Raw genomic sequence first — 27,320 nt, 5'->3', positions numbered from 1 at the left:
CACACTAAAATATATCAAGTTTATTTCTGCAACAAATTAAGCAATATTATATTACATGTTTTAACGTCTATAAATTATTTGTATAGACCTAATTATTTAAATTTATTTCTTTAAGTCATACAATGCTGATGGAACAATTTCTATTTAATTTATAAGCCATAATAATTGTGAAACAAATATCTTCTTGCACAAATAACTTATCAAGTAGTAGAGAATAATGTATTTTTCGTTTCCATCTGAACGTTTTTTAACTGGAACTAATGTTGACTCCATTTGATGGATTTCAAGTCGATACCTTCTTGTGCCATCTCCCATAGAGGACTGAAAAACACCATCACTTACATATATACAAAACGCAACAATTTTAAAGTCTAAGATGTAAACGTTAGAAAAGTATAATAATCTGAGTGTCTACTTAAAATATGAGAATTATTTAGGAGAGAAGACTAGTCAACAAAATGTATTTTATTACAAAAATCAATTAATATTTGATATTCTGTTACGTGTATCAACACAATTTCATTTAAAAAGGAACATTTTCAATAATTTCGGTCTTTTTTATCGTTGGCCATGCCATGAAAGTAGAATATAATATTACTCATGGTCGCAATGTGCCACTAGTGTCCCAATTTGAAGTTTCTTACTTTTACAGAAGTTAAGTAATGCGAGTTTATGTGACAGTTACATAACTCCTAGGTTATTAACATTATAGCTATTAGAAATCACATATTTTAATTTATCATCAGTAATTAATGTATTTTACATCTACTATAAAAAGTAAGCATTTGAGTAAAATTCTTTTTTTTCTGACAATGCTTAAAAAGTAAAAAAAAGTAAATAGCAGGAGTAAACAGTTTTTTAGTTTTATCTATTTATAATATATACACAGTACATTGAACATAGTTCCCTGACTTTTTATGGATCTTTTCGGACTTTATGGATATCTGTGCCAGTGTCAGATTTCAGATGCTGCACTAAGTGGCAGGTGAAATGGAGGTTAACTCAAAATTCGAAAAACCAAATTACTATTCAAAATTATATTAATAATGAAAATAAATTTATAGCTGCTTAAAAAAGTTCTTTGTGGACAGACCACTGTATTCAGTTGAGGAATATTTTTAATTGTTTTAATTTGGTTGTGATCAATTTATAAATTATGTTACGTTTTGTGTTACATATTTAACTAGTTACCTATTTTAAAATCTACATTTGACACCATTCCTATCACATGTATACAATGTAATGAATAAAGAGATTTTTATTTCATTTCAACCTAAAAAACATATTAAAACACTAGCACCTAATTGTAAATAAATCAAATGAGTCATTTGTTTGTTTGCTCAAGTACATTAAATAAAATGCAAAGGACACACCATTTGATTGTGAAAATGTTAAATCCAAATTTTGAAACCGGAACATGCTCTTAGCAGCTAGCACCATACATAACTACTAATGTATTATAAAATATGGAAATTGTGGAATCGCACACAATAGTACTAAAGAGTATACAAATTAAACAATGATAGTATATTTTTGAGGATACACAACAAAGAACTTTGCCACAAAAATCCTCACTAAAGAAGATATTATACTCCACTGTTCAAGAGACAGGACCATGATATTAATTCTGACTGTTGACACTTTAAAGTGAACTTTGCAGACCTAGTGTATAGAAATTCATGATTATGGCCAAATCCCAGTCGCAAAAACTATCTATTTAACCAATAACTATAAAATTGTTAGTTATGATTACAGCTATCAGATCACAATCACTGCTACAATATCTTAATCCATTGGAGAAGACGTATGAGCTGGTATTGTTCCGAACGGTCTGGGATGAATGCAGAATAACGAGCTAGTCTCATTGTCTATGTTTAGTCATTCTTTATTGTTATGGGCTGTTCTAGTTCTGAAAATATTCGCAAGGTATCGTTGCTATTGTCTTCACTGGTTCTTTTATTAAGAGGAGCTTTTGACCGAGAAGCATATGATTCCATGGAGGCAGCACTGGAAAGGTTTATGCTCCACCAGATGCTGTCAAGTGGATAGTAGCTCTCTTAAAAAGTCAACAAGTAAGTGCAAAGTTCGGTGATGAATCAGCCCCAATTACAACCTGAAAAGAATGCCCCCAGAGAGGGGTACTGTCTCCCCTTTTGTGGGTGATGGTAGTTGACGACCTCTTGACAAAAACAGAAAGAAGGGGAATAAATCTGCAATGCTATGTTGACGACCTAGTGTTTATGGTCAGGGGAAGACGTATAAGCATGTTGGAATGCCTCATTCAAGAAGCCCTAAACTGTATAATCAACTGTTGCCATGGTGAAGGTCTAAGGATTAACCCATCAAGACCTTCGCCAGAAATAGTCACCAGAATAATGTATATAAAAATATATACAAAATTAACAATTTTTTAAAATAAATAATTTTATTACAAATGTAGCATTTTATATATAAATGAAGATTTTACTGTAGAGACAGTGTGTGGTAAAAAATTATTGCTCTATCTTTTGCAGATGTAATTAATTTTATAAAGTTTTAACCAAAGTCTTACATTTTTGCCCAATTAATTGCTGCTTCCAGTCCTGCATAGGCCTCAATAAATACTTCCTCAATCAGTTAAATCATGAATACTTTAGCTTCTTTAATACTATAGAGACCCGTATTATATCCATAATCAAACTTAGTGTAAATTTATGTTTTGAATTACTTAAAGTTATCTTTCAACTCATCACCTCATTTCTCGAAGCCTCTTGACGTGTTTGATGGTCCTCTCGGCTGTGTAGTCTACCTCTTCAATTGTGGTAAACCTGCCACATCCGAATCTGCACAGAAACATTGATTTACAATTCTCTCACGTCTTTTTTACTAGATTTACATACAAATTATAGTAAAAATATTTCCTTTTAATGTACTTAGTAAATTAAGTTATGTGATAGGGCAGCAGAGGTGTCAGCTGTGAGTGGGAATACCTGATGGATGAGTGAGCCAGATCCTCATCAGTGCCGATGGCTCGCAGTACATATGATGGCTCAAGAGAGGCAGAAGTACAAGCGCTGCCACTGGACAGGGCCACATCTTTCAGAGCCATCAAGAGGGACTCGCCTGAGAGAAACAAGGAACCATTTAAGTTATGATAAGAACTCTCTAATTTCAATCAACTTAATGGTATTTCTGGTACCAGTCACCCATTTCAGAATAAAGCTATAAACTATAAGCTAAATAGATCATGGATCACAATATCAGGTTAAAAACAAAAGATGTTCATATCTTCTTTAATAATTTCTTTTCCCGATTGTTTTGAGTAAAGAATACAATAATTTTCCAAATAGTACTATGATGTTAAAAACATAAAGTGTGGAACAATAATTAGTAATGATATCAAACAAGCTTTGAATTTTGTTGTCCAAGAAGTTATACATTTTAATAATAAACACAATAATAATTATATTGAAAAAACCATAACCTCATAAAATTATTTAAAATCACAGATATAAAATTTGTTAACACTATGAAGATGAAATAGTATACAATCTGTATATAACAAAAAATTAATGAGTTTCATAAACATATTTGAATTCAAATATCCAATACCAAACAAATGTTGTAACAAACCTTTAAGAAAATAACATTACATTGTTTTTAATGTAACACTGGGAAAAAAGTAATAATAAGAAACAAGCATTACTTGCATGTTTAAAATTTAGTATGAACAATGGTAATTTTAAAGACTAAAAAGGTTTTGTTACATTTACCTTTGTTATAAGTAACAAGAAGTTGAAACATTGTGTATCTTTACCTTCATCAGCAGTAGAAACTTAAATCAGCACGCAGGACAATTAACAAACCAATAAAATTTGGCAATAAAGTCATACTTCAAATCAGAAATGTTCTATGTAAAAAAATCATGTAAAATATTAGATGGTTGAAATGCAAGCTCAATACTGACTAAGTAGCCAGGTATAGTTTAAAAAATAATAAAATAACTCTTAAGTAATACCATATCCTAATATGTGGCTTATAACAAATATACCATATATATTTCACAGCAGACTTTCATAAATTAATCCATCGTAATGCTATGACAGGAGTGAACCGACGGTAATACTACGATCATGCTGAGACAGCCTCACCATGAAATGTTGACTATGTAGTTGTATTAATGTCTGATAGCAGCACTGAACATGGTGTGTGAACTCTTCCTAATATTAACCTTTCAGGTTCAAGTTTTTAACTTATGTGATTGTCATGTTAGATCAGGAGACCACTATGGATGGCCAACCGCTGCTTTGTAGTTCAGCTTGGCAGGCCATAATGTGTGGCTCACTTTATTATGCAGTTACAATTTAGGCAGTTACAAAATTCAATCCTTATCCACATGTGGCTGGAGAGTACTGTAGTCACTTAGCCAAATGAGAAAATAAGTCCATTCTTCACTATCTGGAGCACATTCCATAGCAAATATTGTTTAGAGCTGTGTTCTTATCCGAGTCTCAGTGCCACTGTAGCTGCTCTAGTGTATCTTATCAATTTATTGTAATACTAGTAATTTGCAATAAAGTACTTTTGAATTAGGTAAAACTACTACTACGTATAATTATTGGTACTTTTTTACAAGATAAGAATAAATTATCAATCAAACAAATTTTAAACTCGGATGTACTAAACTTTGTTTGCTTTAAATTAAATTGCTTTAAATCCCAGTCGCTTAACCTCTTCACCGTTTTGGATGTAATATTACATTAGTGGTAATATAAAAGTGTGGTGTGCTACTGACGTAGTATTACGCATCGTTAATTGGTCCTGTTTTATTCTGTTGGCTGTCTTGATATTGTGCAAGAAGCATTTTGTGTAAGTAGTTCTGCGTTTCCTACTAGATGAACACTTCCTGATGACACTTCCTTGGTCCTCTGTAATGAGTGCATGCACCTTAGTGAGTTTGCAGTACACATAACGTAGCTATGGTAGGAAGAGTTGATTCAATTTAAATGTTAAGTTTAGCTCCAAGTTACCTTCGTCTCATCTTCCTGGTATATGACACTGTCTCTGTATATGACTCCTGGAATCTAGAGTCATATTCGACCATCCATAAAAGTCGGTATTGAAGAAACTCAAAACGAACCTGAATATTGTTTTGACATCAGAGACACCTAAACTACAAGATACAATAATATAGGGTAATCTAGGTGATAAGCAGCAGTCTCATTATCTCATCAGGTGCACTACAATGTTTTTGAAATGATCTCGAAGGACAATGGAGCAACTGAGTTTTCTAAACACATAACAAAGGTATGGTCAAGAGGAAGGTGAACTGGAACTAAATTCAACATTCAAAGTGCTGTAGAAGTCACACAAGCAGACAGCGTGTTATCGTTAAATGTCACACATCGTGGAGTATTTTAAGGTTCTATTTATTGTGATTATTGTACCATGAAAATATCTGATGCACAAATAGATGATTGGCATCATTTGCATGATGATGACATGGAAACAAGTAGTGAAAATGACCTAGTGGACAGAATTTGAAAAAAAAACTTTCCCCCCATAAAACAGTATATGTAAACTCTAAAAACAAATATAATCATTTAAGTTCGAGTCAGAGTGAGCTATACATGGGTTTCTTGGCCGAGTGGAGACTTGAATGTAGTCACCCACTACGCATGACCCATTGATCTGAGAAGACAACTAGGTGTGATTTTCATCTGAGCTCTGCGAGACTTCATTAAATACCACATGTAGAACTGCCGAAACACAAAGGGTTTCTGGTTCTAACTGCATGATTTTTGTATAATATTTGTTGTTGTTTTGATGATCATGATGAAAGGGACTTGTGGCTGTTGTCTGTTTCTTGTAAATGGTAGATGAAACCTTATTATTGTTTATTGGATAATTGTGAATAACGCAAATAATTGTTTCTGAAAAAACAATTTTCAAAGTGACATAATACACTTATATTTTACATGCATCTATCATGTGTTTGTAAAACTACTCAAACCCTAAAAAAATAAGAATACCTTGTTCTAACTAGCTATTAAAAAGTAGCAAGTCAATAGGTTAGTGTAAAAAATATGTATCAGTAAATTAATTATAAATTAGTATGATAATTTACAATTCCATAAATAATGTTTTTGTTTATATAGAATTTTAAACCATAATCGTCTTAATTTAAAGTAATATTTTTGAGATTGTTTAGTGAAAGATTGTTTATTATTTATTGGGCAATGACTATCTATTAAAAATTATCTATCTAGAGCTTAAGTAGGTCAATATATTTCTTTTGAAATGGAGTAATACATCACCTAGGCTATATCCAACATACATACCTTCAACATAAGCAAATGAGAGGTTCACACAGCCAGGGTAACAATGATCTGGGTCACCATTCCTTATTACGTCCGGTAATTCTGACATAATCTTGTTGATCAAACAGCTTGATAACAATTCCATCCAGGCATGATCATACTGTACAATAATACTTTTTAAAGGCAGCAATATTTATAATGAGTCATGTATAGAAAATATTATTCATTAATTAAGAGCAAAGAAAAATTCTTTTGCAATGAAAAAATGTTCTTTCTTCTTTTGAAAAGCGACGAAAAATATATTCTTTATTTAGCTCTCTTCATTTATTGGATGTGTTTAAAAAATAACTGAGATCCAATAAATTATCTAAGCTGTTAATTGAGCCATCACATTTATCAAGAATTGTTTGATTAAGACAATGATTGATGTGTATATGATACTGATGGCATGTTAGAAAGGACAGAGCTCTAGCTCCAGGGTTAAAGTAAAATTTTGGGATTGTCAATAAATCACAAGTCAGTTTTATATAATGATAACACAATACCAGTTGTGCATTCAGTGAATTGATAAGGACCTGGTTTACCAATGATACTGAATGATCCAAAAGTAGAGAAGCACTGATTTTTGTGTCTTTCTACTGCTGGACTTGTGTTATAAATACACATATGTATCTTTCAACAAATGGATTTGGAAGCATCTACAAGTTATGTAAAAATCTTTAAATAGAACAATAGATCCATAAAAATCGTCACTGTCATAATATTTTACGATCATTGACAAAGACAAAAAACAGCAAAACACACCAATAATCATTGACTTTTATTTCTGTGAGGCCTTTCGTTTTCAAAGAAAAAATTGTCATACCCACATTACTGAAATAAAAGTGTTTAAAGTAATAATATAAACAATTTAGTACTTCAATAAAGTACATCTCTATAAAAATACATGGAGATAAAATTGTAAAGACCAAGAAGTATGTCTAATGTATATGTAAAAATTAATATTTAATTAAATTAAAGACAGTAACAGTGAATTTTGGAAAGACCCAGGTTCATCATTTACTAAATAATTTTGGTTCTTCTTGGAGTGTTATTTTCTTAATCAAGTAATCTATTCCAATAAGAAGAAGCTGGTGCAATGTATAATCTAACTATTAACAAAATTTCGCATGAACCACAACTATTTAATACAGTGAATGAATTAAGTTTAACACCTTCACTGCTGGTCTATACTGAGTGAGACCGATTACTTTGACTGTGCTTTTGTTTCTGCTGCAGTCAACATGTTAACCCAACACTTGTATTAGTTATTAATGGGACAACAATGTTTATCTCAATTTATAAAATCATTTTTAAATTGTATTGTTCTTGTATATGTATTATTTATTACATATTTAAAAGTAACATTGCACGTTAGAAATAAGTAGAAATAGATAATGCAAAAGAAAACATTTTTCTGGCATGCAATAACTGAACAACAAGTAAAAAAGATTGTCAGTAATTTTAGCACATCTAATAGTGAAGACATATATGGGTTTTCAAATAGAATAATCAAAGAAATCATTGATTTTATAATTAAGCCATTGGTTTTCTTGTTCAATAGAGCCTTAACTGAAGGTGTGTTCCCAGATGTGTTAAAATTTACAAAGGTAATACCAATCTATAAGAAAGTAACAAAGTCTGAACCATCAAGTTACAGACCAATATCATTAATCCCCGTAATAGGTAAAGTTTTTGAAGCATGTATTAAAGATCAATTATATAATTTCTTTGTAAATAATAATTTGCTTTGTGTTGAACAGTTTGGTTTTATACCAGGCTTGAATACAATTAAGGCCGTTGAATGTGTTGTTAATTATGTTTTGAACGGTTTTGAAGACAAAATATTGACATGTGCTACTCTGATTGACCTGACCAAAGCTTTTGATTGTGTCTCTCATGAAATATTATTGAAAAAATTGCAATGTTATGGTTTGGGGGGTAAGGAACTTGGCTTAATGACATCCTACTTGTGTAACAGGAAACAAATGGTATATCAAAATAACGATGGATCTAATTTTCAATTAATTAAATCTGGTGTTCCCCAGGGATCTGTCTTGGGACCATTCCTATTTTTAATTGCAATAAATGATTTTCCTGGTAATATACCATGCAAATCAGTGTTATACGCAGACGATACTACTTTAGTTTGGAATGGAAAAGACATGGAAAAATTGAAAGTGGATCAGAATGTATCAATGAATATTGCAGAGAGCTGGTTTAAAACAAATCATTTAAATATAAATAATAAAAAGACAGAATCAATTATGTTTTCACTAACTATATTAACTGAAGCAGAGTCTATTAAACTACTTGGCCTATACTTAGACAGCAGTTTGAGATGGGATGTACATATACAATTCCTTTGCAAAAAGCTATCTAAAATCACTTATTTACTAAGAAAACTTAAACTGTGTGTTAGTAGTGATATGTTGATCAATGCGTATTACGCTTTTTTTCACTCTCAGATTGTATATGGTGTTACTTTATGGGGAAATAGTACTTATATGGAACAAGTTTTTAGATGGCAAAAATATGCTATACGGATCATAAAAGGACTGGACAATCGTGAATCTTGCTTTCCCATTTTTAAAGAATTAAAAATAATGACACTCCCATGTTTATATATATATTTCTGTCTAATAAACGTAAAAGAAAATTTGCATAAATATAAAATTAGATCTGATATACATAATTATAACACAAGAAATAACTATGCCTTAGATTTACTACCTGCTAGACTTACAAAAACAAATAACAGCATATTTTGCATGAAAAATAGATTATTTAACAAATTGCCACAATCCGCTCACACTGTCACTGTTAATAAATTCAAATATTGCTTGAAAAAATGGTTAAAGGAACAAGTTTTCTACAAGGTTGATGACTATCTAGCTACTGATTATGGTAAATTTAAGGACATCTTCTACTAATTTTGAATTGGAAGCTGAATTCAGATTAGATAATTAAATGTATGTATTTTTACAAATGTTGATGTAATGTATATAGGCTATTCATTGTTGATCATTGTTTTAAATTTTATTAGTTTATTGTTTTTTATGTTGTTAACTGTTGTCTAATTATTTATTTGTAAATATATGTCTTTTAGTCTATTAATAGTTTACGTTTTTAATGTTAAAGAATTAATATGTAGTTTATATAGTGTTATAACTATTTATAATCTTATATGTTTGTTTTAGTTTTCACTTAAATATAGTGGTTATATCCTGGTATGTTTCTAAATCTATTAATAATTTATGTTTTTAATGTTAAAACTATTACAGTGTAGTGTATATAGTGCTGTAACTATTAATTATGTTATTCTATATTTATTTTAATTTTCACTGAAATATAGTAGTTACAAACAGAATTCAACAAACAATGATAAAGTAAATTGTATTATATTACGATTGACGAAATCTATTGCATCACTGTATGTTTAATGATGAATGAAATCTTGAATCTTGATAAATTAAACTTTAATTTCAAACTGTTTGAAATGTTTTTTTAGATCAGTTCCTACATGAAATTTTAGGATGATGATTGACAAAAACCAGTTATAGATTTATAATGCAGCATTTAGTTTCTATGGACACAGTTTCGCAGAATTAAGAATTTACATAAAACTACACAAATTGCTAGTATCTAAGTTCCTATTTATCAAATGTGTGGCCATATCACAGACCTACTTACTTCCATCTCCTGGCTGGCGATATGACATGCTGCTCCTATGCCCACAGCCAGGGGAGTGGGGACTGTGCCACTCCTCAAGCCACGTTCTTGTCCTCCGCCACTCTGCAGAGGTTCCAACCTCACGCGTGGTCTTCGTCGCACGTACAACGCTCCCACTCCTACCACCCACATTAACACTCATTACTGTTTACTGATGAAAAATAAGTTTGAAAAAGAACTATTAACAGTCTAAATATTTACCTTTTGGTCCATAAATTTTGTGTCCACTGATTGACATCAGGTCTATATTCTGTTTATTTACATCAATAGGAATCTTCCCCACAGCCTGAGCAGCATCAGTGTGGAAAAACACTTTCTTCGATTTGCAAAGTCTTCCTATAACATATAATAAATAATTTGTATCAAGTTAGACAAACTAAATTCTGTAGCCTACAACAGCACAACATATTACAAAACAAATTTAGAATCAGAAGATAAAGAAACCAATTAAATCTAGCAAATTTCATTGTATGTTTAAGGACTTATTTTTAAAGTTACCTAACAGAATCTTACACAAATAGAAAACTCTACCTGTCAAACTCAGCAAAAATTAAAGAATCAAAGATGTTTAGTAATATCAAGTACGATATCACATGTTTCCCACCACTTCCTAGAAATTTGTCCTGATAAAAATCTACCCCAGTTTTTAATGATTAAGAAATGAATAAATGTTGGCATTACACTAAAATTGTCTTTTTTAAATATTGTCCAAACAATTTTTCTTGGCAAGGATTCAGTGTTATTTGTTTTTTTTTTTTTTTTAATCAATAACTGTAAACCTGTAACATGCATATATTTTCTAAGGTAAGCAACAAGGTTTTAAAAAGCATATTTTAATATAGATAAATGTATTCATGTAGCTTACTCTCGTAAAATAATTTATGCTACAAATGAATAAGGATAAACATGAAACATTTGAAAAACCGTGTTCCAATAGTACTTTTCATGTGAAATAAAAATATTTGAGGAAGAGATAAGCACAGTCTCACCAATCTCTGCTACGGGCTGGATGACGCCGATCTCGTTGTTTACAGTCATTATCGACACTAGAGCTGTCTCGGGTGTGATGCTCTTCTCCAATTCCTCCAGGTTTATCAGGCCTCCGCTGTTCACTGGCAAGTATGTGACATCAAAGCCCTCTCCCTCCAACGCCCGACAAGAATCCAGCACACACTTGTGTTCCTGTAGGACCCACACTTTGTTTACATTCTTCAGCATCACATTTTAATGCCAATGGTGGTTCTTAATATTTTTAAGGGAAGAGGTGATAACAAATCTGTATGATAGATAGTTGTGCTCTAAACTGAAGTATTCTAGATAATGTGGTACAATAAACACTTGCATTTGTGTACTGTAAAATTTATTTTAGGAATCTAACAGAGTTGAAGAACAAAATTGTGATGGATCATTTTAAATTTAGAGAGAGGAATTCAATTACGAGGTCTGTCAAAAAAGTATCCGACCGCGGACCAGTAGGCGGCCGCGGCATAACCGACCGGCTCGAACCGGTTATTGGAGGGGAGGGGCGAGCCTACTCCTTCCCATATTAAGCATTGAATACGATCCGGTCACTCAGTGAGTCACAGCGCTCTGTTCCGTACAGTACTACCATGTGTGTGCGTCGCATTTCAATATGACTGAACGTGTTGAGCAGCGCACTTGCATTCAATTTTGCCAAAAACTTGGCCATTCAGCATCAAAGATGATTACTATGATACGGAAAGTTTATGGTGACGTGTCTATGGGAGATACACAAATAAAAGAGTGGTTTAGGCGGTTTAAAAATGGCCGCATATCAGTGGAGAGTGATGACCGATCTGGCAGGCTTTCAACGGCCAGAAACGCTGAAAATGTTGAACGTGTCGTGCAGCAATTAATGAAAACCGTCGATTGACTGTCCGAGAGCTGAAAGAAGATTTAGGAATACCAAAATCGTCAGTTTGTAACATTTTACACGAAGATTTAAAAATGAACCGTGTTTCGGCAAAATTTGTTCCTCGGCTGCTGACAGAAGACCAAAAGAACTGTCGACTTGAAATCGCACAGGACAATCTGGATTTGATAAAGTGACCCAGGACTATTTAAAAAAGTTATTACTGGTGATGAGTCATGGGTTTATGGCTACGACCCTGAAACAAAGGCTCAATCTTCACAGTGGAAAACTCGCGAAGAGCAACGGCCGAAAAAAGCAAGACAAAGTCGAAGCAATGTCAAGACAATGCTGACAGTTTTCTTTGACCACAACGGCGTTGTTGATCACGAATATGCTCAAAGAGGCCAGACAGTGAATAAGGAGTATTATCTTGAGGTCCTAAGGCGGCTACGAGATGCAGTGCGAAGGAAACGACCTGAACTGTGGACAAGCCGTGACTGGATCCTGCGCCAGCTCATTCCTCAAATCTTATTCCGTGTTTTTTTTTTGGTCAAACACGACATCAACCAACTACGACAGCCTCCCTACAGTCCTGACATAGCTCCTTGTGACTTCTGGCTATTTCCGAAATTAAAAATTCCTTTGAAAGGAAAAATATTTGACGATGTTGAACAAATAAAACAAAATGCGACAAAGGACCTGTTAGCCATTCCGCAAAATGAATTTAAGGAGTGTTTCCGGAAGTGGGAGGAGCGTTGGAATAAGGTAGTGGCTTGTGGAGGGGAGTACTTTGAAGGGGACCAGATTGTAGTTGCCGCCGAGTAACGTAATTTCATGCCAGACGTCAAGGTTGGATACTTTTTGGACATACCTCGTACTTTTACTCTGTTTTGCAGTTCATACAGTAAAATGCTGGTAATTGAAACTTTATTATATACCTGCAGCTATGTACATTTCCTTGTACTATTATCAGGATGTGATAGGCAAATCTGTTTAAAACTAATAACTTGTTAATAGCTGAATGCCAAGCCAGTAACTTTAAAATACATGCAAATGCCACTTACAAGATCTAGTGTAGAAGAATAAAACCTTTTCTTAGTGAGCACATTTATGAAGTGACTCTACTGTTCATGTAAAATATACTATTTTTTTTACCTAGTTTTAGATGTCTAGATTAAAGTAGACAAATTTTTAAAGAGGATCACAAATAAATAACAAATTTTGTTTTACATCTAATAAACAACACAATGAATGCTAATGTATGAATAAAATTTGTAGCTAAAATTGTTCAGTAAAATTTCCAGCATAAAATGTGAGTATAACACATGGATATATTTTTAATACAAAATTGGTCTTTTGCAATAAAATTTTCTCATGGTAGCATTTAAGGAAAATTGGTACATAACTTCACTAACAGCTTGATATGCCATTTCATTACAAAAAATTTAAAATTCAAATTTTAACCCTTAAAGAGCTGTAAGCGCATATGCGCGCGAGGATCGACTTTGCTCTGAACGTCGTAAGCGCGTACACGCGCAATATACTTGTTTTTACTATTTTGCACTGTTAGTTCAGAGTTTGTCCGCTAGACTGTGAGGGGTGTATGTTACAGTAGTGTAGCGGGGCTGTGCCACATCACGTGACAATCTTTGTGTTTAACGATCGATACTGAACCGGTTTTTGTTGAACAGCTGGAAGTTTGGTAGTATTGCTCAACGCCGCAAACGCATTTATGCGTATGTCACTGCCTCGCCGCGCGCCGGGCAGCTCTTGTGTTCTTCTTCATATCCTGTTGAAGCAGTGCGAATAGTTGATCGGTAAACTACTGTGTAGTTTTATGTGTTATATGATCATCTTTTTATGAAAGTTATATATTTATAAACTTTTAAAATAAACAGTTTCTTGAATGGCGATAAAAGTCTTTTTTCCTCGTAGAAATATTTTTACTCCTTATATTTATAATTATGTATTTTAGCTCTTGTTCCAAAATTCTACATTTATGTTTATTTTTTTTATTTAGGCTTGTTTTTACTCCAATAAGTGTTACAATATTTTATTTACTTCTATAAACATCTGAAAACCATTTTGTAATTATTATAAAAATAACACCCGTTAGAGGACTAAGAATTTGGAAAATATTTGGTTTTCAAATTTTTGGCATGTAAATTTAATTTTGTATTATAACTTTGTATTAAATATGTAATATACTTATTTTCTAGTTCTATTCTAGTACATATAAGCACGCAATGTCATCATTGATATACATAATAATAAAAGGAAACAGTAAGCATTGGGTAAAATTTATAAAGGAGCTGGAACGCTACATAGTAAATCATGTGTATTTTGGGCAATAAATATGATAAAAGATATTTTTTTGCAGTTTCTGTTTTATTTTGTTACCTAAAAAAAAGAAATTAAAATTAGCGTTGAGAAAATCTAATTTTAATTTTTTATAATAAATGAGCGCTAATCCAGAGTTTAGCTGAAACTGTTTGGCGCTTTAAGGGTTAAAAATGTACAAGGTTATTTATGTACAAAGAGAACAAAATAAAAAGTGTTCTGGAATGCTTAAAAATACCATTTTTAAACATTTGATAGTAAACAATTTTTTAGTATCTTGAACGGTTTTTAAGATATTGATTACATGTAAATCCCTTAACTCTTCCTACTCCGTAGACGGATACATTAGAATGGTAGACTTTGACCAAGACGCTAAATACAGTTATATCCGATATTATAGATTATGTCTCTTGGAGCGTTTTTTAGTTCACAAAAGGCCATCGAAATGCCTGGTGCATGCTCCGTGCTTATCGCGGTTGCCAAGGAAGTATTCATAAACGACATTCACTCTGTGGCAGGGGTAGGGGAGCACCCTTCGTCTAACTCCGACCACCTGTTCGTTAGTTTTGCGTCTTCTACAGAGCCATAATTCATGATTTCATAAATTTCTTCACGGTTTTACTGGATTTGAAGGGACTTTAACAACCCCACTATCATCTAAATGAATGTTAAGTTTTGGTAAGCCAAATACAACCATGTTTATTTAGTGTGTTTTTGTCATCGAGAGTCTCTTTTCAGAAACTTTAAATATGTTTACTATTAAATAAGAACAAAATTATACTATAGTCATAACAAATTATCTATAGTACATGCTAAGATCTGTTTACCGTCTGAGTAGTGATGATGTGTTTTTTCTTGCTTGCATAGAACCTGGCAACTCCCTTTACTGAAATGTTATTGGACTCCGTTGCTCCAGATGTGAAAATAATTTCTCGTGGATCAGCACAAATCAGGTCAGCAATTCTCTGTGAAATGTAAAATGTTACAAAATGAACTGTGATTGAAATTAATTGATTGTGATGAAATTAAATAGGATTATGATAAGCAAAGGATTTATTATTTCTCCTTAAAGAAAACACAAGACAACATAAATTTTTAATGTTGAGATACTTTTCTTTAATAACATGTACAACCTCGGTGACACCATGATGACGTCGTGCACATGTCACACACCATTAGTACCAACAAAGGTTGCCATCAAGTACAGGAATATTTTAAAGCCGCTGAATTGTTTAGTATTTAATAATAAATCATAATTATCACTATATTAAATGTTAATTTAGATGTCTATGAATCTCAAAACGACATTGGTTTCCGGAAATCAGTCTTCAAAGTATTGAATACTTATTAATGTTTACAACTTGAGTGTCAGCTGGTTTGTAATGAGTTGTTTTGATTAGCTGACTCAATTCCCACTAGTCTCTCACGTCATGTCTCTATTACTATTATTAATTTTGACTTGAATCCCACCAGCCTCTCACATGTTTCTATTGCTATTAGTTGACGTGAATCCCACCAGTCTCTCACGTCATGTTTCTATTACTATTAGTTGACTTGAATCCCACCAGTCTCTCACGTCATGTTTCTATTACTATTAGTTGACTTGAATCCCACCAGTCTCTCACATTAACCACCAGTTTCTATTACTATTAACCTACTGCCAGACCACCTTAAAGAAATAACAAAAGAGAGATGGTTCAAGAAAGAAACTCTATCAAAAAACAAAAAAAAATCTATTAACATACTGTACATGTCGAAGTGAGGATCTAGAACAGAAAAGTTGAGTGACCAAACTCCCGTATAAAATAAAACATGAAAATGGAGTGTAATTTTACAGTGTTAGTTGTCTATGTTTTTATTTCTCACCTGAAGAAGAGATTGAATCACAGTTCTCAAAATTTTGGTACTTTGGCTTTTTGTAACAAATACATTCGCAATAAATGTCCAAAACATTTTAATTATTCTTTCAAATCAAACAGCATAAATGAGTTACTACAAAATAAGATGATAATGTATGTTTCTATAGCTGATTTAACCCTTTCAATGCTGTAGATAGATATATTTGAATGGTAGACTTTGATCTAAATGTCAAACACGATTGATTATATCCGATATTATACATTGTGTCTCTTAGAGTTTTTAGTTCACAAAAAGCCTTCAAACTGGCAGGTGCACGCTCTGTGCCTATCGCGGTTGGCAAAGAAGTATCTTTAAACAATCTATGTTCGACAGCAGAGAGAGAAGGGGTGCCCTTTGTCTAGCTCTGTCCACCTGCTTGTCTGCCATGCATGTCTTATAGAGCCATAACTAAACATATCCATTGTCCGCTGGTGGTGTATATTAATGCTTCGTCGGTTGTCACAAGTGCATGTACTACATATCTTGTTATTGTTCTTTATCATGTGATAATGTTGTGTTTAGGTATTCTTTAAATCTTGTTTCATAGTGCAACAGAGTGGATTTGATTTTGTGATGGAAATGGAAATCCCTGATGACCCAAACTTTAATAACTTTGTTAGGTTAGAATTAGACTTTAAGATGATAGACAAGTTATTAAAATATACTAATAATTAGTAGTTTATATAACATTTCAGTTTCATTACATTGTACCATGAATTTGAACTTTTAAAATAGTTATTTTTAGATTTTTATGAATAAATGCACTGTTAAACTAAAATTCCCAATTTTATATCTTTTTGTTTACTTTTTATAGCATAGTTATAATTAAAATTACCTTTGAACTTAAAGAAATACATATTTTTTAGTTGTCTTGGCGTTTAAAGGAAAATTATGGATTTCATTAGTGACATGCAAAGTCTGTACTACTGTAAACTATATTTTGAAAGAGAGACATTCACCTGTCTCGCTAGTTCCATAGCTTGTTCACTCTCCCAGCCGTAGGCATGAGTTCGCGAGTGTGGGTTTCCCCACTGCTCGGTCAAGTACGGCAACATCTCATCCAACACTCTTGGGTCCTGAGGAAATGGGACATTCAGTAGAGTATATCTCATTGTGAAAACTGGGTCATAACATGGTCAAAATCTTGTTAACAGAACAGCAAAGTTAACCCTACAACTGGCAGTCATTTCATCCTGTAGTGTCAGGCTGTTTTAGTGTAAGGTTTTTTTACTATATGAATAGGAGAAAAAAAAAATATATATATATATATTATATATCTTTTCTTTTTGTTTAGAACTTATTTAATTAGGTCAACCTACAGTACATGATTTTAACGTTAATTTTAATCATTTTTGTTAGCAATTTTCTAATTAAAAAATTACTTTACTGCTTTCCCATGATTTAATACTTTCATAGTCTGTTTTTAAAACTTTGTAGAATTTGAAGAACAAGAAATAAATTAAAATTTGGTGATACATTTTTATTATAACAGAATTATAAAATTAAAAAATCATACTATACAGCGTGTAAATACTTGTAACAACAGAAATTAAAAATAATCAAATATTTATTAATCATACACAAATATTTATTATATGTGATGTGGCACCATATATCCATAAAGATGTTTATGTCAACATAAAATAAGTGACATAAAACAAATGATTTCATTTAGGTTAGGTAAAAGAACAACCTCTACAGTGAATCAGAATTATGCTAAATCACTTGTACTTTTCCATTGCAGTCTTCACATAGATGTATAGCCATGTGTCCCATCCAAACGTATTTCTGACAAATCATGAGTGTAAAACATGTTGGTTTATTCTTTTCCTGATCACAGAAACTGTAAATTATTTATTTATTTTTCTAAACATTTTATAACTGGCTCAGCTACAGCTATGCCTAAAATTTAAAACAAGGTGGAAGGGAACAAAGACAGCGCGAGGAGTGACACTCTGCAGTTTTTAATTCTCACCTCAGAAATAGCACACCAATGTTTAAGTATTCTTTGCTTGAAGTTTGTTTTTGAGGCATACGTTTCTTTTACAAGGCATATCAGTAATACAAAAGGTATTTTTACTCTCTTGAAATTGAGAAATATTTTTTAAATCACAGTGCAAACTAAATGGTAATTTGGTGTAATACAGAGGCCATTCCACGTTCCCATCTACTACTTGTTATAACGTGATATAAGTAGTTTTAGATTAGGTTATCATACCAACAATGGTTACAAGTAGTACCTAAGTAAAGTTAACCTTCAAGAGTGCTCATGTGATCTGAGTTTGAATTTACATACTATCTCGAGGGATTTTCTCAGCCAAAGGCGGGGTGGTGCAAAAGCCCAGGGACCTGGGGAACTTCTGAACCGTACTTTCCGACCTCGGATCATCACGTGCTACTGTGATTTGACATTGGAAAAGTACTGATTGGAAATACCCCTCACTTCTCGTATACCTCAAGATAGTACCCAAATTAAAGCTCAGAACACAGGAGCGCTCGTTTTCTATTCACAATATGTACGAATGTATTTAACTACTCCTATCGTGTAATAACAAGTAGTAGTTAAGCACAGACTGGCCTCTGTATAATACTAAAATACCGACTAAATTAAGATATAATAAATCTATATTTTTAATATTGATTGGTATGTATTTATAAAGTGGATTAAAAAAAGTTCGTTATATTTAAGTGCATTATAATGTGGACATGTATGTATGTACATTATTTAAAATTTAAACAAACATTTTACAATAATTTTAAAAACTACTTGTGTAATAAAGTAACCTAACCAAACATGAAGAGCCTGTCTCTAAGCAAGACTAACAAAGACAAAAGGTTAATTAGCCTACTACTAATCTTGATAGAGAATACGAGGGTCGTCCACAAAGTAACCTCCGTTTTGAAATAAAAAATAAACTAGTTGAGATACCAAAATTGTATTATATAAATGATAAAACTGCAGCTTTTCTCTACTTTTCTACATATTCACCATACAAATTCAAGCACTTATCATATCTTTTAACAGTTTTTTTAATTCCGTCTTTTAAAAAATCTGCCGCCTGAGAACGTAGCCAACATGTTGTAAACAGCGTTTTGAAGCTCTTCATCACTCGCAAACCTCTGAGATGCAAGCCACCGCTTCATGTACGGGAAAAGATGGAAATCACTGGGAGCCAAATCCGGGCTGTAGGGGGAGTGGTCAAAAACGTTCCATTTGAACTTTTTCAAAAGTTCTGTCGTTCTTTGAGCTGTATGAGGGCAGGCGTTGTCATGGACAAACACAACACCAGATGTCAGAAGACCATGACGCTTGTTTTGAATCGATCGTCATAGCCGTTTTAAGGTTTCACAGTAAGCTGCAGCTGTAATGGTCGTACCACGCTCCATAAATTCAACGAGCAAGATGCCCTTAGCATCCCAAAAACTGTAGCCATCAATTTTCTCGCTGAAAAAGATTGCCGAGCTTTCTTCGGCTTGCTTGGCGAAGCGGTATGACCCCTTTGCATTGACGGACTACACCTTCGCTCATAATGTTTGGGCCATACACCGCACTCAATTCACGATGAATTTCAGCTGCTGTGTAACTTTTCGACCACAGAAATCTTATTACACCACGCACTTCACACTTGGCGGAATTTTCTATCACGGCGCTCATTTTTTTACGTTGTACCAAAAGAACGCACGATCGCACGATGCTCTCCCTTGCACAGCTAGAAGCGGACTGAACGGCTGCACACACCGATGTGAGAATGGTGGCGCTACCCCCACTACTTATCGCGCCACGCCCAAACGGCGGTTACTTTATGGACGACCCTCGTACTATCCTTGGATTTGTAATACTGCTATGCAAGGTTACAAATTATCCATATGAACTATATCAATATTTTACAATATGACAACACAGGTTAAAATTCTGTGTTATGTATTATTTAATCAGAGGGTATTCCAATTAACAACTAGAAGCAGTCCCATTCCTAGAATTTAACTTTCAAACTAAAATTAGTTTTTTTAAATACAAACAAGGTAGATCACACAAACAACTGCATATATCTACCAAAGGAGTTGTTGCCTGTGCATCAAGATATAGAGGCCGGCCTTCGATTTGTCCTTTCATGTCCACTCCAAAATCTGCAAACACCAGAAAAAATACATACTTCTTTTATTTTCTGCTTGCACATAACATTGTAGAGAGCTAGGCAATATTTGTTATTAAAAAATTGCTGTAAATTTTTACTTTGATACTAAAATTTATCTAGCAAATAATTATTAACTCATAAACCAAAGTATTTATATAATAAAATATATACTTTTGTACACAAATAAAAATATCAAATATGAATAGACCTATCTTGAGACAGTTTTATCAACAATAATAAATAAAATTATCAAAAGGTGTAACCCTGCAACTGTTAGACGACTAGTGACAGTTATGGCTGCGGTAGCTTACCATACTGCAGCCTAAGGTTAAGTGCCTATTAATGCACATTACCAGCCGTTACACACTTGTTGACCCGGATCAATAAACGACAATAACCTGTTGACCGTTCAAGCTTTTTATTTTGTTGTCAAGTTTTCTTTATTATTTAGGTGAAATGATTTTCTTCTGTAACCCGTCTTAATGTTATTGTTTGATAATGGTTATGGTCCTTTTTTATTTATGAAATTACATAATTGTTTAAACTATTAATTTGATCATGTGTGACTTTACTTTAGTATTTTAGACACATTGATATCAATCGACTGTTCTGTTATTCGATATATATATATAGTATCAATGATTGTAATAAATGATATAAAAACAGGATCCGCTTATCGTTCTCTACCCAAAGTAAATAATTACGGAATCTTAGAACGAAGAACACTACCAGCTTGCCTACACCATCTGGAGATTTAAAGTCAGTCGGACAAAGTTAAGAGTCTTAATGCACATTACCGGCCGTTGACACTATTAGTGTTAACCCGTGTCAACAAATGACAATAATCTGTTTACTGTGTGCTTAACATTGAGATATCAGGTAGTAAAGTTTCTGGCTAGCTAGCACTATTTGGTACGATACAGGTCTACAGAGACTAGCAGTCTTAGGCCTAGGGCTAAGCCATACAAAGGAGTTTTCTAAATAACCTACTATTGCACAATATGTATGGACTAGCTGATTTGTTTCAATAGCCTAGAGGTCCGATTGTGAAAAATTTAAAACCAATTATTAAGAATAATATTCTTATAGAATTACTAACCTTTTTTCTCTGCAGGCGTCACAGAATAAAATCTTTGTTGTAACCTTAGCCCTAAAAGTTTCGCCATTTGGGTGAGAGAAACCTTCTTTAATCCTTGCATTTTAAAAATCGTAGAATTACTGACAATTCTCAAAACGTACAGATATATTTTAACTAGTTACTTAATTTATAGATCCGCTGACTTAAATTCAATCTGCCTTCAGCAATCTGCTACAATCACTATCAAATGAAAATATTAAATACCGTACTTAAACGCTAAACTATCAAAACGTTAGTGGGATTAATATTAATAAAAACAAAACATTAGATTAAAACAGATGACTATTTGAACATAAGACACATTTTCTTTTCTCAGCTGATAGAGACCACCGTGAAGTTAGCGTCACTTTATCGTCCAGACCGTCTAGTGCATCAATGTTGCAGTCATCAATCTGAAGGCGTTAACAAAAATTCAAAAACTGAGATAAATTGTATAATACTAATTATAAAAACGATCTTTCACAAAATCAACACAGTTTTTTGTATTTATTACTTTCCATAAAGGTTTCCCATTAAATATGTCATAAATAAAGATCCCAAATATAATAAGTAAACCGTAGGAATGTATCGTAAAATGGACGTTCTCTAATAAAAGCCACTCCTGAGATTAAAACAAACAAGTGCCCGCAATGAAACTTTGTACACAGATGCTCTGTAAGCTGAACTTTAATATACCAACGTCAAAAATGTGGTGTCGGCCGTCAGAGGTCCTATCGTCTAAATTAAATGCACCGTTGGACGGGCGTTCTCGTATAAAAGTCACTCCTGAGACTTAACCAAACAAGTGCCCGCAATGAAAATTTGTACACAGGTGCTCAATAACCTGAATGTTAATATACAAACGTAAAAAATGTGGTGTCGGCCGTCAGAGGTCCTATCGTCTAAATTAAATGCACCGTTGGACGGGCGTTCTCGTATAGAAGTCACTCCTGAGACTTAACCAAACAAGTGCCCGCAATTAAACTTTGTACACAGATGCTCTGTAAGCTGAACTTTAATATACCAACGTCAAAAATGTGGTGTCGGCCGTCAGAGGTCCTATCGTCTAAATTAAATGCACCGTTGGACGGGCGTTCTCGTATAAAAGTCACTCCTGAGACTAAACCAAACAAGTGCCCGCAATGAAACTTTGTACACAGGTGCTCTGTAAGCTGAACTTTAATATACCAACGTCAAAAATGTGGTGTCGGCCGTCAGAGGTCCTATCGTCTAAATTAAATGCACCGTTGGACGGGCGTTCTCGTATAGAAGTCACTCCTGAGACTTAACCAAACAAGTGCCCGCAATTAAACTTTGTACACAGGTGCTCAATAACCTGAATGTTAATATACCAAACGTCAAAAAATGTGGTGTCGGCCGTCAGAGGTCCTATCGTCTAAATTAAATGCACCGTTGGACGGGCGTTCTCGTATAAAAGTCACTCCTGAGACTAAACCAAACAAGTGCCCGCAATGAAACTTTGTACACAGATGCTCTGTAAGCTGAACTTTAATATACCAACGTCAAAGATGTGGTGTCGGCCGTCAGAGGTCCTATCGTCTAAATTAAATGCACCGTTAGACGGGCGTTCTCGTATAAAAGTCACTCCTGAGACTTAACCAAACAAGTGCCCGCAGTGATACTTTGTACACAGATGCTCTGTAAGTTGAACTTTAATATACCAACGTCAAAAATGTGGTGTCGGCCGTCAGAGGTCCTATCGTATAATTTAAATGCACCGTTAGACAGGCATTCTCAAATAAAAGTCATTCCTGAGACTAAACAAAACAAGTGCCCTCAATGAAACTTTGTACACAGGTGCTCTGTAAGCTGAATGTTAATATACCAACGTCAAAAATGTGGTGTCGGCCGTCAGAGGTCCTATCGTCTAAATTAAATGCACCGTTATACGGGCGTTCTCGTATAAAAGTCACTCTTGAGAATAAACCAAACAAGTGCCCGCAATGAAACTTTGTACACAGATGCTCTGTAAGCTGAACCTTAATATACCAACGTCAAAAAGGTGGTGTCGGCCGTCAGAGGTCCTATCGTCTAAATTAAATGCACCGTTGGACAAGCGTTCTCGTATAAAAGTCACTCCTGAGACTTAACCAAACAAGTGCCCGCAATGAAACTTTGTACACAGGTGCTCAATAACCTGAATGTTAATATACCAACGTCAAAAATGTGGTGTCGGTCGTGGTCTGATAGAGGCAGAGTTGTCAAGATGCTAACAGTGATGCCAATAGAATAACCCACAACTATAAAACTTGTATATGTCTTTACACTGTACTACCACTATATAATTCTATTATAAATAATGAACAAGATGGCCTAGTATTAGGATATAGCAAATATATGATACAATTAGAACAAAGAATAGCTTTATTGCGGTAATAATAGCCAATAAAACTATAAATAATAACAATAAAAATACACAACAAAACTATCAACAAAAACCATAGACTACGTACCAGCAATAAAACGAGTGAAAACAGTATCTAACACTAGAGCATAACAAAAAGTGCTAAAGTACATAAGACTAATGTCAACTTAGGGTAAGATTATATGGACTGAATATTTAATAAGTACAAGCGTAAATTGAAATCATTCCTTCTGTAGAATTGTTTCAACTCCTCTCTATATGCCTTTGAGAAAGAAGTGTATCGCCTTAATAATAAGTAAATGAACCATTAATTCAACAAATAAATATTTGCAGAAGTAACAACAATAAATAAATATATGCAAAACAATTGGTGCTTATTCGTAACAATAAGAATTAATAAGTACATAATAGAGCTTGAGGCAGGTGTGCAATATTAAGACTAGAGACAGGAACTCATTCCAGCACCAATGCTATCCACACAAAAATTGATGGTGTTGCAGATACCATTCCCGGATTGGAGAAGTCTTAGAATCTGGCTGTTATGAAGGTATTTGTGAGATAGGTGGCCCAGTTCGAAAAGCCTCCACGACCTGGTAACAGTCGAAACTCGCAAGGCTATCTGCTTCAAAAGTAGAGAGTGTCGTTAGGGAGCTTGTGCTTGAAAATCTAGTCGGCCACCCTCCCCTCTCCTGTCCACCAACGGTTGTAGCGCATGGAATAGTTCAAGTTTATCAATTGGAACCTCCATATGGTTGAAACCCTCTCGGCTACCAATGTAAGGAATGATCAATGAGGCCAAGACTAAAAGAAGACCAAACAACAGAGGCATACTCCACCAACTGGAGAATGGGTGACTTCTACAGAAGAATCGCCACCACGTATCTGAACCCATGATGTACAGCACGAATGATCAGGCCAAGTAAGCATCCGCAAGGCCCTTCCGTAGATGTCGTTGATGTGGAGATCGAATTCAAAAGAAGAATAAATGACAATTCAGAGGTCTCTGATACACTTGCACCCACATAACAGTCAGCCAGAATAATGTAAATCTTTGCGCTCAACGTGATAAGCCTAGTTTTGTTAGGATTGATAGACATTCTGTTGAAACGAGCATCACATCAGTACAAACTCAACAGCACGTTGCAGAGTTTGACAATTTTCAACAGTGGAAATTTTCATTAAAATCTAGATGTCTCCGAGAAACATCAAAAGTGGTATATTTCTAAGGCTCCTTGAATGTCGTTAATAAAAACCGAAATAGGAAAGGGCCCAAGAGCGAAAACTGAGGAACGCCAAAACAAGCGATAACGGCTGAAGATATCACAGCGGCATAATGAACAGCCTGGAGACGGTCAATTAGGTAACTGCAGAATCAGTTGAGTTAAGCCAACAATCCCATATTTCTGAAATTTAGCTAGAAGTAAAAGATGATCAGTGTTCTGGCCAAGGCTTTGTTGAAACCATGCTGTTTAACAATTACAAACTGCCTCACCGCATCGAGCACCAAGCTCTCAAAAATCCTGCTCAAACATAACAAAACGACAATAGGATGAAAACACTGCTATTTGTTTGGGTTATTATGATTACTTACATAACAGATCGTAACAAAACGTAAAATATAGGGAAATAACAAATAAATAATCCGTGTTATAATTAGATCTACTATGGATCTAACACGTATGGTACAAGAATAATTCATGTGCGTTGTTTGTTTAAAAAAAGGTATAGCCTCTATATTACATCTGCACGTATTAAATGGTAGAACTCACACTCTTCATAGACCAATGCTTAAATGCAGACGATTAGCAAGACTGGATTTTCATCTAAAATATTGTATTGTATTGGTGGTGACGTTTTAAATTCATTTAGTGTGTTTACTCAATCTGAAATTATTTTTACTACGCGTGTTTGTTGTTTTGGATATTTGCCGTATATACTACCATACTTATGGAACACACTGTGAGTTTTTATATTTAGTTCTTGACTGCTATATTAACTTGTACGTAAAAGACTAGTGACATTCTTGGGGCAGCCTACTCATCGTTGTGCGCAACGTTAAGCACTCGCACACTACTCACTGCTGCCAGACGCCAGACGCAGGGACTTTTTCCTGCCTGCTGGGACTCGGGCAGCCACTGCGCGCCGCGCCGCTGCCGAGGATTTACGTCTGGAGTGTGCTAACGCCTGCAATCTTTATAACGCAACTCACGTACTTTACTGTTATTTTGGACTTGCGTCTAATGCTCTGTAGGAATTGTACTGTTTTAGTTCAATAATTCAACAAATATTAAAACAGTCAGAATTTCAAAATGGTGCTTACTAGGGCTAGAAATAAATGTCACCCTTAGCCTATTGAGGATATTCTTTGTAATTCTTTAAAACTGGGCGATATAACTGTGGAACTAGTTGCTGTTTTGTGTGTGATGATTAATAAACGGAAGGTTAATTACCCTGCAAATTTTCAAAATTTGGAATCAACTGTTGTGCGATTGATTCCTTACTGAGTGATGTCGAAAGCAGGGAGTCCAGTCTCCAAGACTCACTTGAAGCCTGCCAACGAGGGATGGCCGAACTTCAGTCTAAACTACTTGACGAGAAATGACGGATAATCTTGGACCTTGACAATTCTGTTACTGCTCAGGATTTGTGTAGCGAAGAAGAGGACCCTTTAACGTATTAAAATAAATGTCTGATATCTAGTATAGGATAGAAGAACCAGAAAAGAAACGAGATTACGATATTTCCGAAGATTTAACAAATAACTTTGGACTTAATAAACCTTCCAGCACTGGTGTCCTATTTTATGACAGCTGTAATTCGATTTTATAAATTAAGTAAGAGTTGCAATAAGAAGAAGTTTTTCATAGACTTTTTGTCTCACATGTAGCTGTACAACAAATCTTAGAGTTTGCAATGCGTGGGATTTATTCTTCTAATCCCCAATCCAACAAGGAAATAAATATTTGTCTTTCGTTAAATAGCTTCCTTCACCAGCAGTAGATTCAGAAAAGCCTACAAGAAATTAGACAGATATACATATTAAAGAAACTACTTGAAAACAAATTTAAACCGTTTTTATTGAATCATAAAAGTTATATTTATATTTTTTCCTTTCCTCTATGCAAATTTAATTTTTCGCGCATGCCACACACATACACAATTATTACGGAACAGAAATAAACACAATACTTAAGAGCCACAATGTGGCATAGGACTCCAAAATATATATTATAAAACCTCCAAGTATAATCACTGCAATTTCTCAATACAACTTTCTTATTTACTATAAATAGAGAAAGATATTTAATACATTCGGTACACTTACACGAATTAAGCATGGAAAGACTGGTTAATAGAGAAAAGACTGGTTTTGGGAACTGCGTAGTTTACAACTTTACCAAACAAATCGGTTTTCAAAACACCCAATGTTTTATCTAGTCTGGATACTAGTAAGTATAAACTGGTATGTTACGTTTCTGAATTAACAAGCTGTCACGTG

The 27,320-nt window shown here is 33.9% G+C and overlaps 1 protein-coding gene across 1 annotated transcript; it reads right to left on the bottom strand.

Annotated features, from left to right (window-relative positions):
- On the bottom strand, window positions 1–21,727 carry LOC124364535 (cysteine desulfurase, mitochondrial). Its single transcript, XM_046820093.1, has 11 exons — window positions 21,418–21,727; window positions 20,237–20,310; window positions 17,142–17,258; window positions 15,111–15,248; window positions 11,060–11,252; window positions 10,272–10,406; window positions 10,032–10,189; window positions 6,321–6,459; window positions 2,970–3,102; window positions 2,733–2,822; window positions 1–321 (listed from the first exon to the last, which is right to left on the bottom strand). The coding sequence occupies exons 1-11, from the start codon at window positions 21,515–21,517 to the stop codon at window positions 258–260; spliced, it is 1,341 nt and encodes a 446-aa protein (XP_046676049.1). The 5' UTR covers window positions 21,518–21,727; the 3' UTR covers window positions 1–257.
- Between the last annotated feature and the right edge of the window lie 5,593 nt (window positions 21,728–27,320).

This window comes from Homalodisca vitripennis, chromosome 6, assembly GCF_021130785.1.
Source record: "Homalodisca vitripennis isolate AUS2020 chromosome 6, UT_GWSS_2.1, whole genome shotgun sequence".
NCBI classification, from domain to species: domain Eukaryota; kingdom Metazoa; phylum Arthropoda; class Insecta; order Hemiptera; family Cicadellidae; genus Homalodisca; species Homalodisca vitripennis.
The sequence above is the reverse complement of the archived record's forward strand: the minus strand, read 5'-3'. Positions and strand labels throughout refer to the sequence as shown.

Coding starts and splice junctions, on each gene's coding strand:
- LOC124364535 (XM_046820093.1), bottom strand. CDS start 21,517: ATGCAAGGATTAAAGAAGGTTTCTCTCACCCAAATGGCGAAACTTTTA. Junction 15,249..17,141: donor CTATGGAACTAGCGAGACAG/GTGAATGTCTCT, acceptor TACATTTCACAG/AGAATTGCTGACCTGATTTG. Junction 3,103..6,320: donor CTCATTTGCTTATGTTGAAG/GTATGTATGTTG, acceptor TGTTTCTCTCAG/GCGAGTCCCTCTTGATGGCT.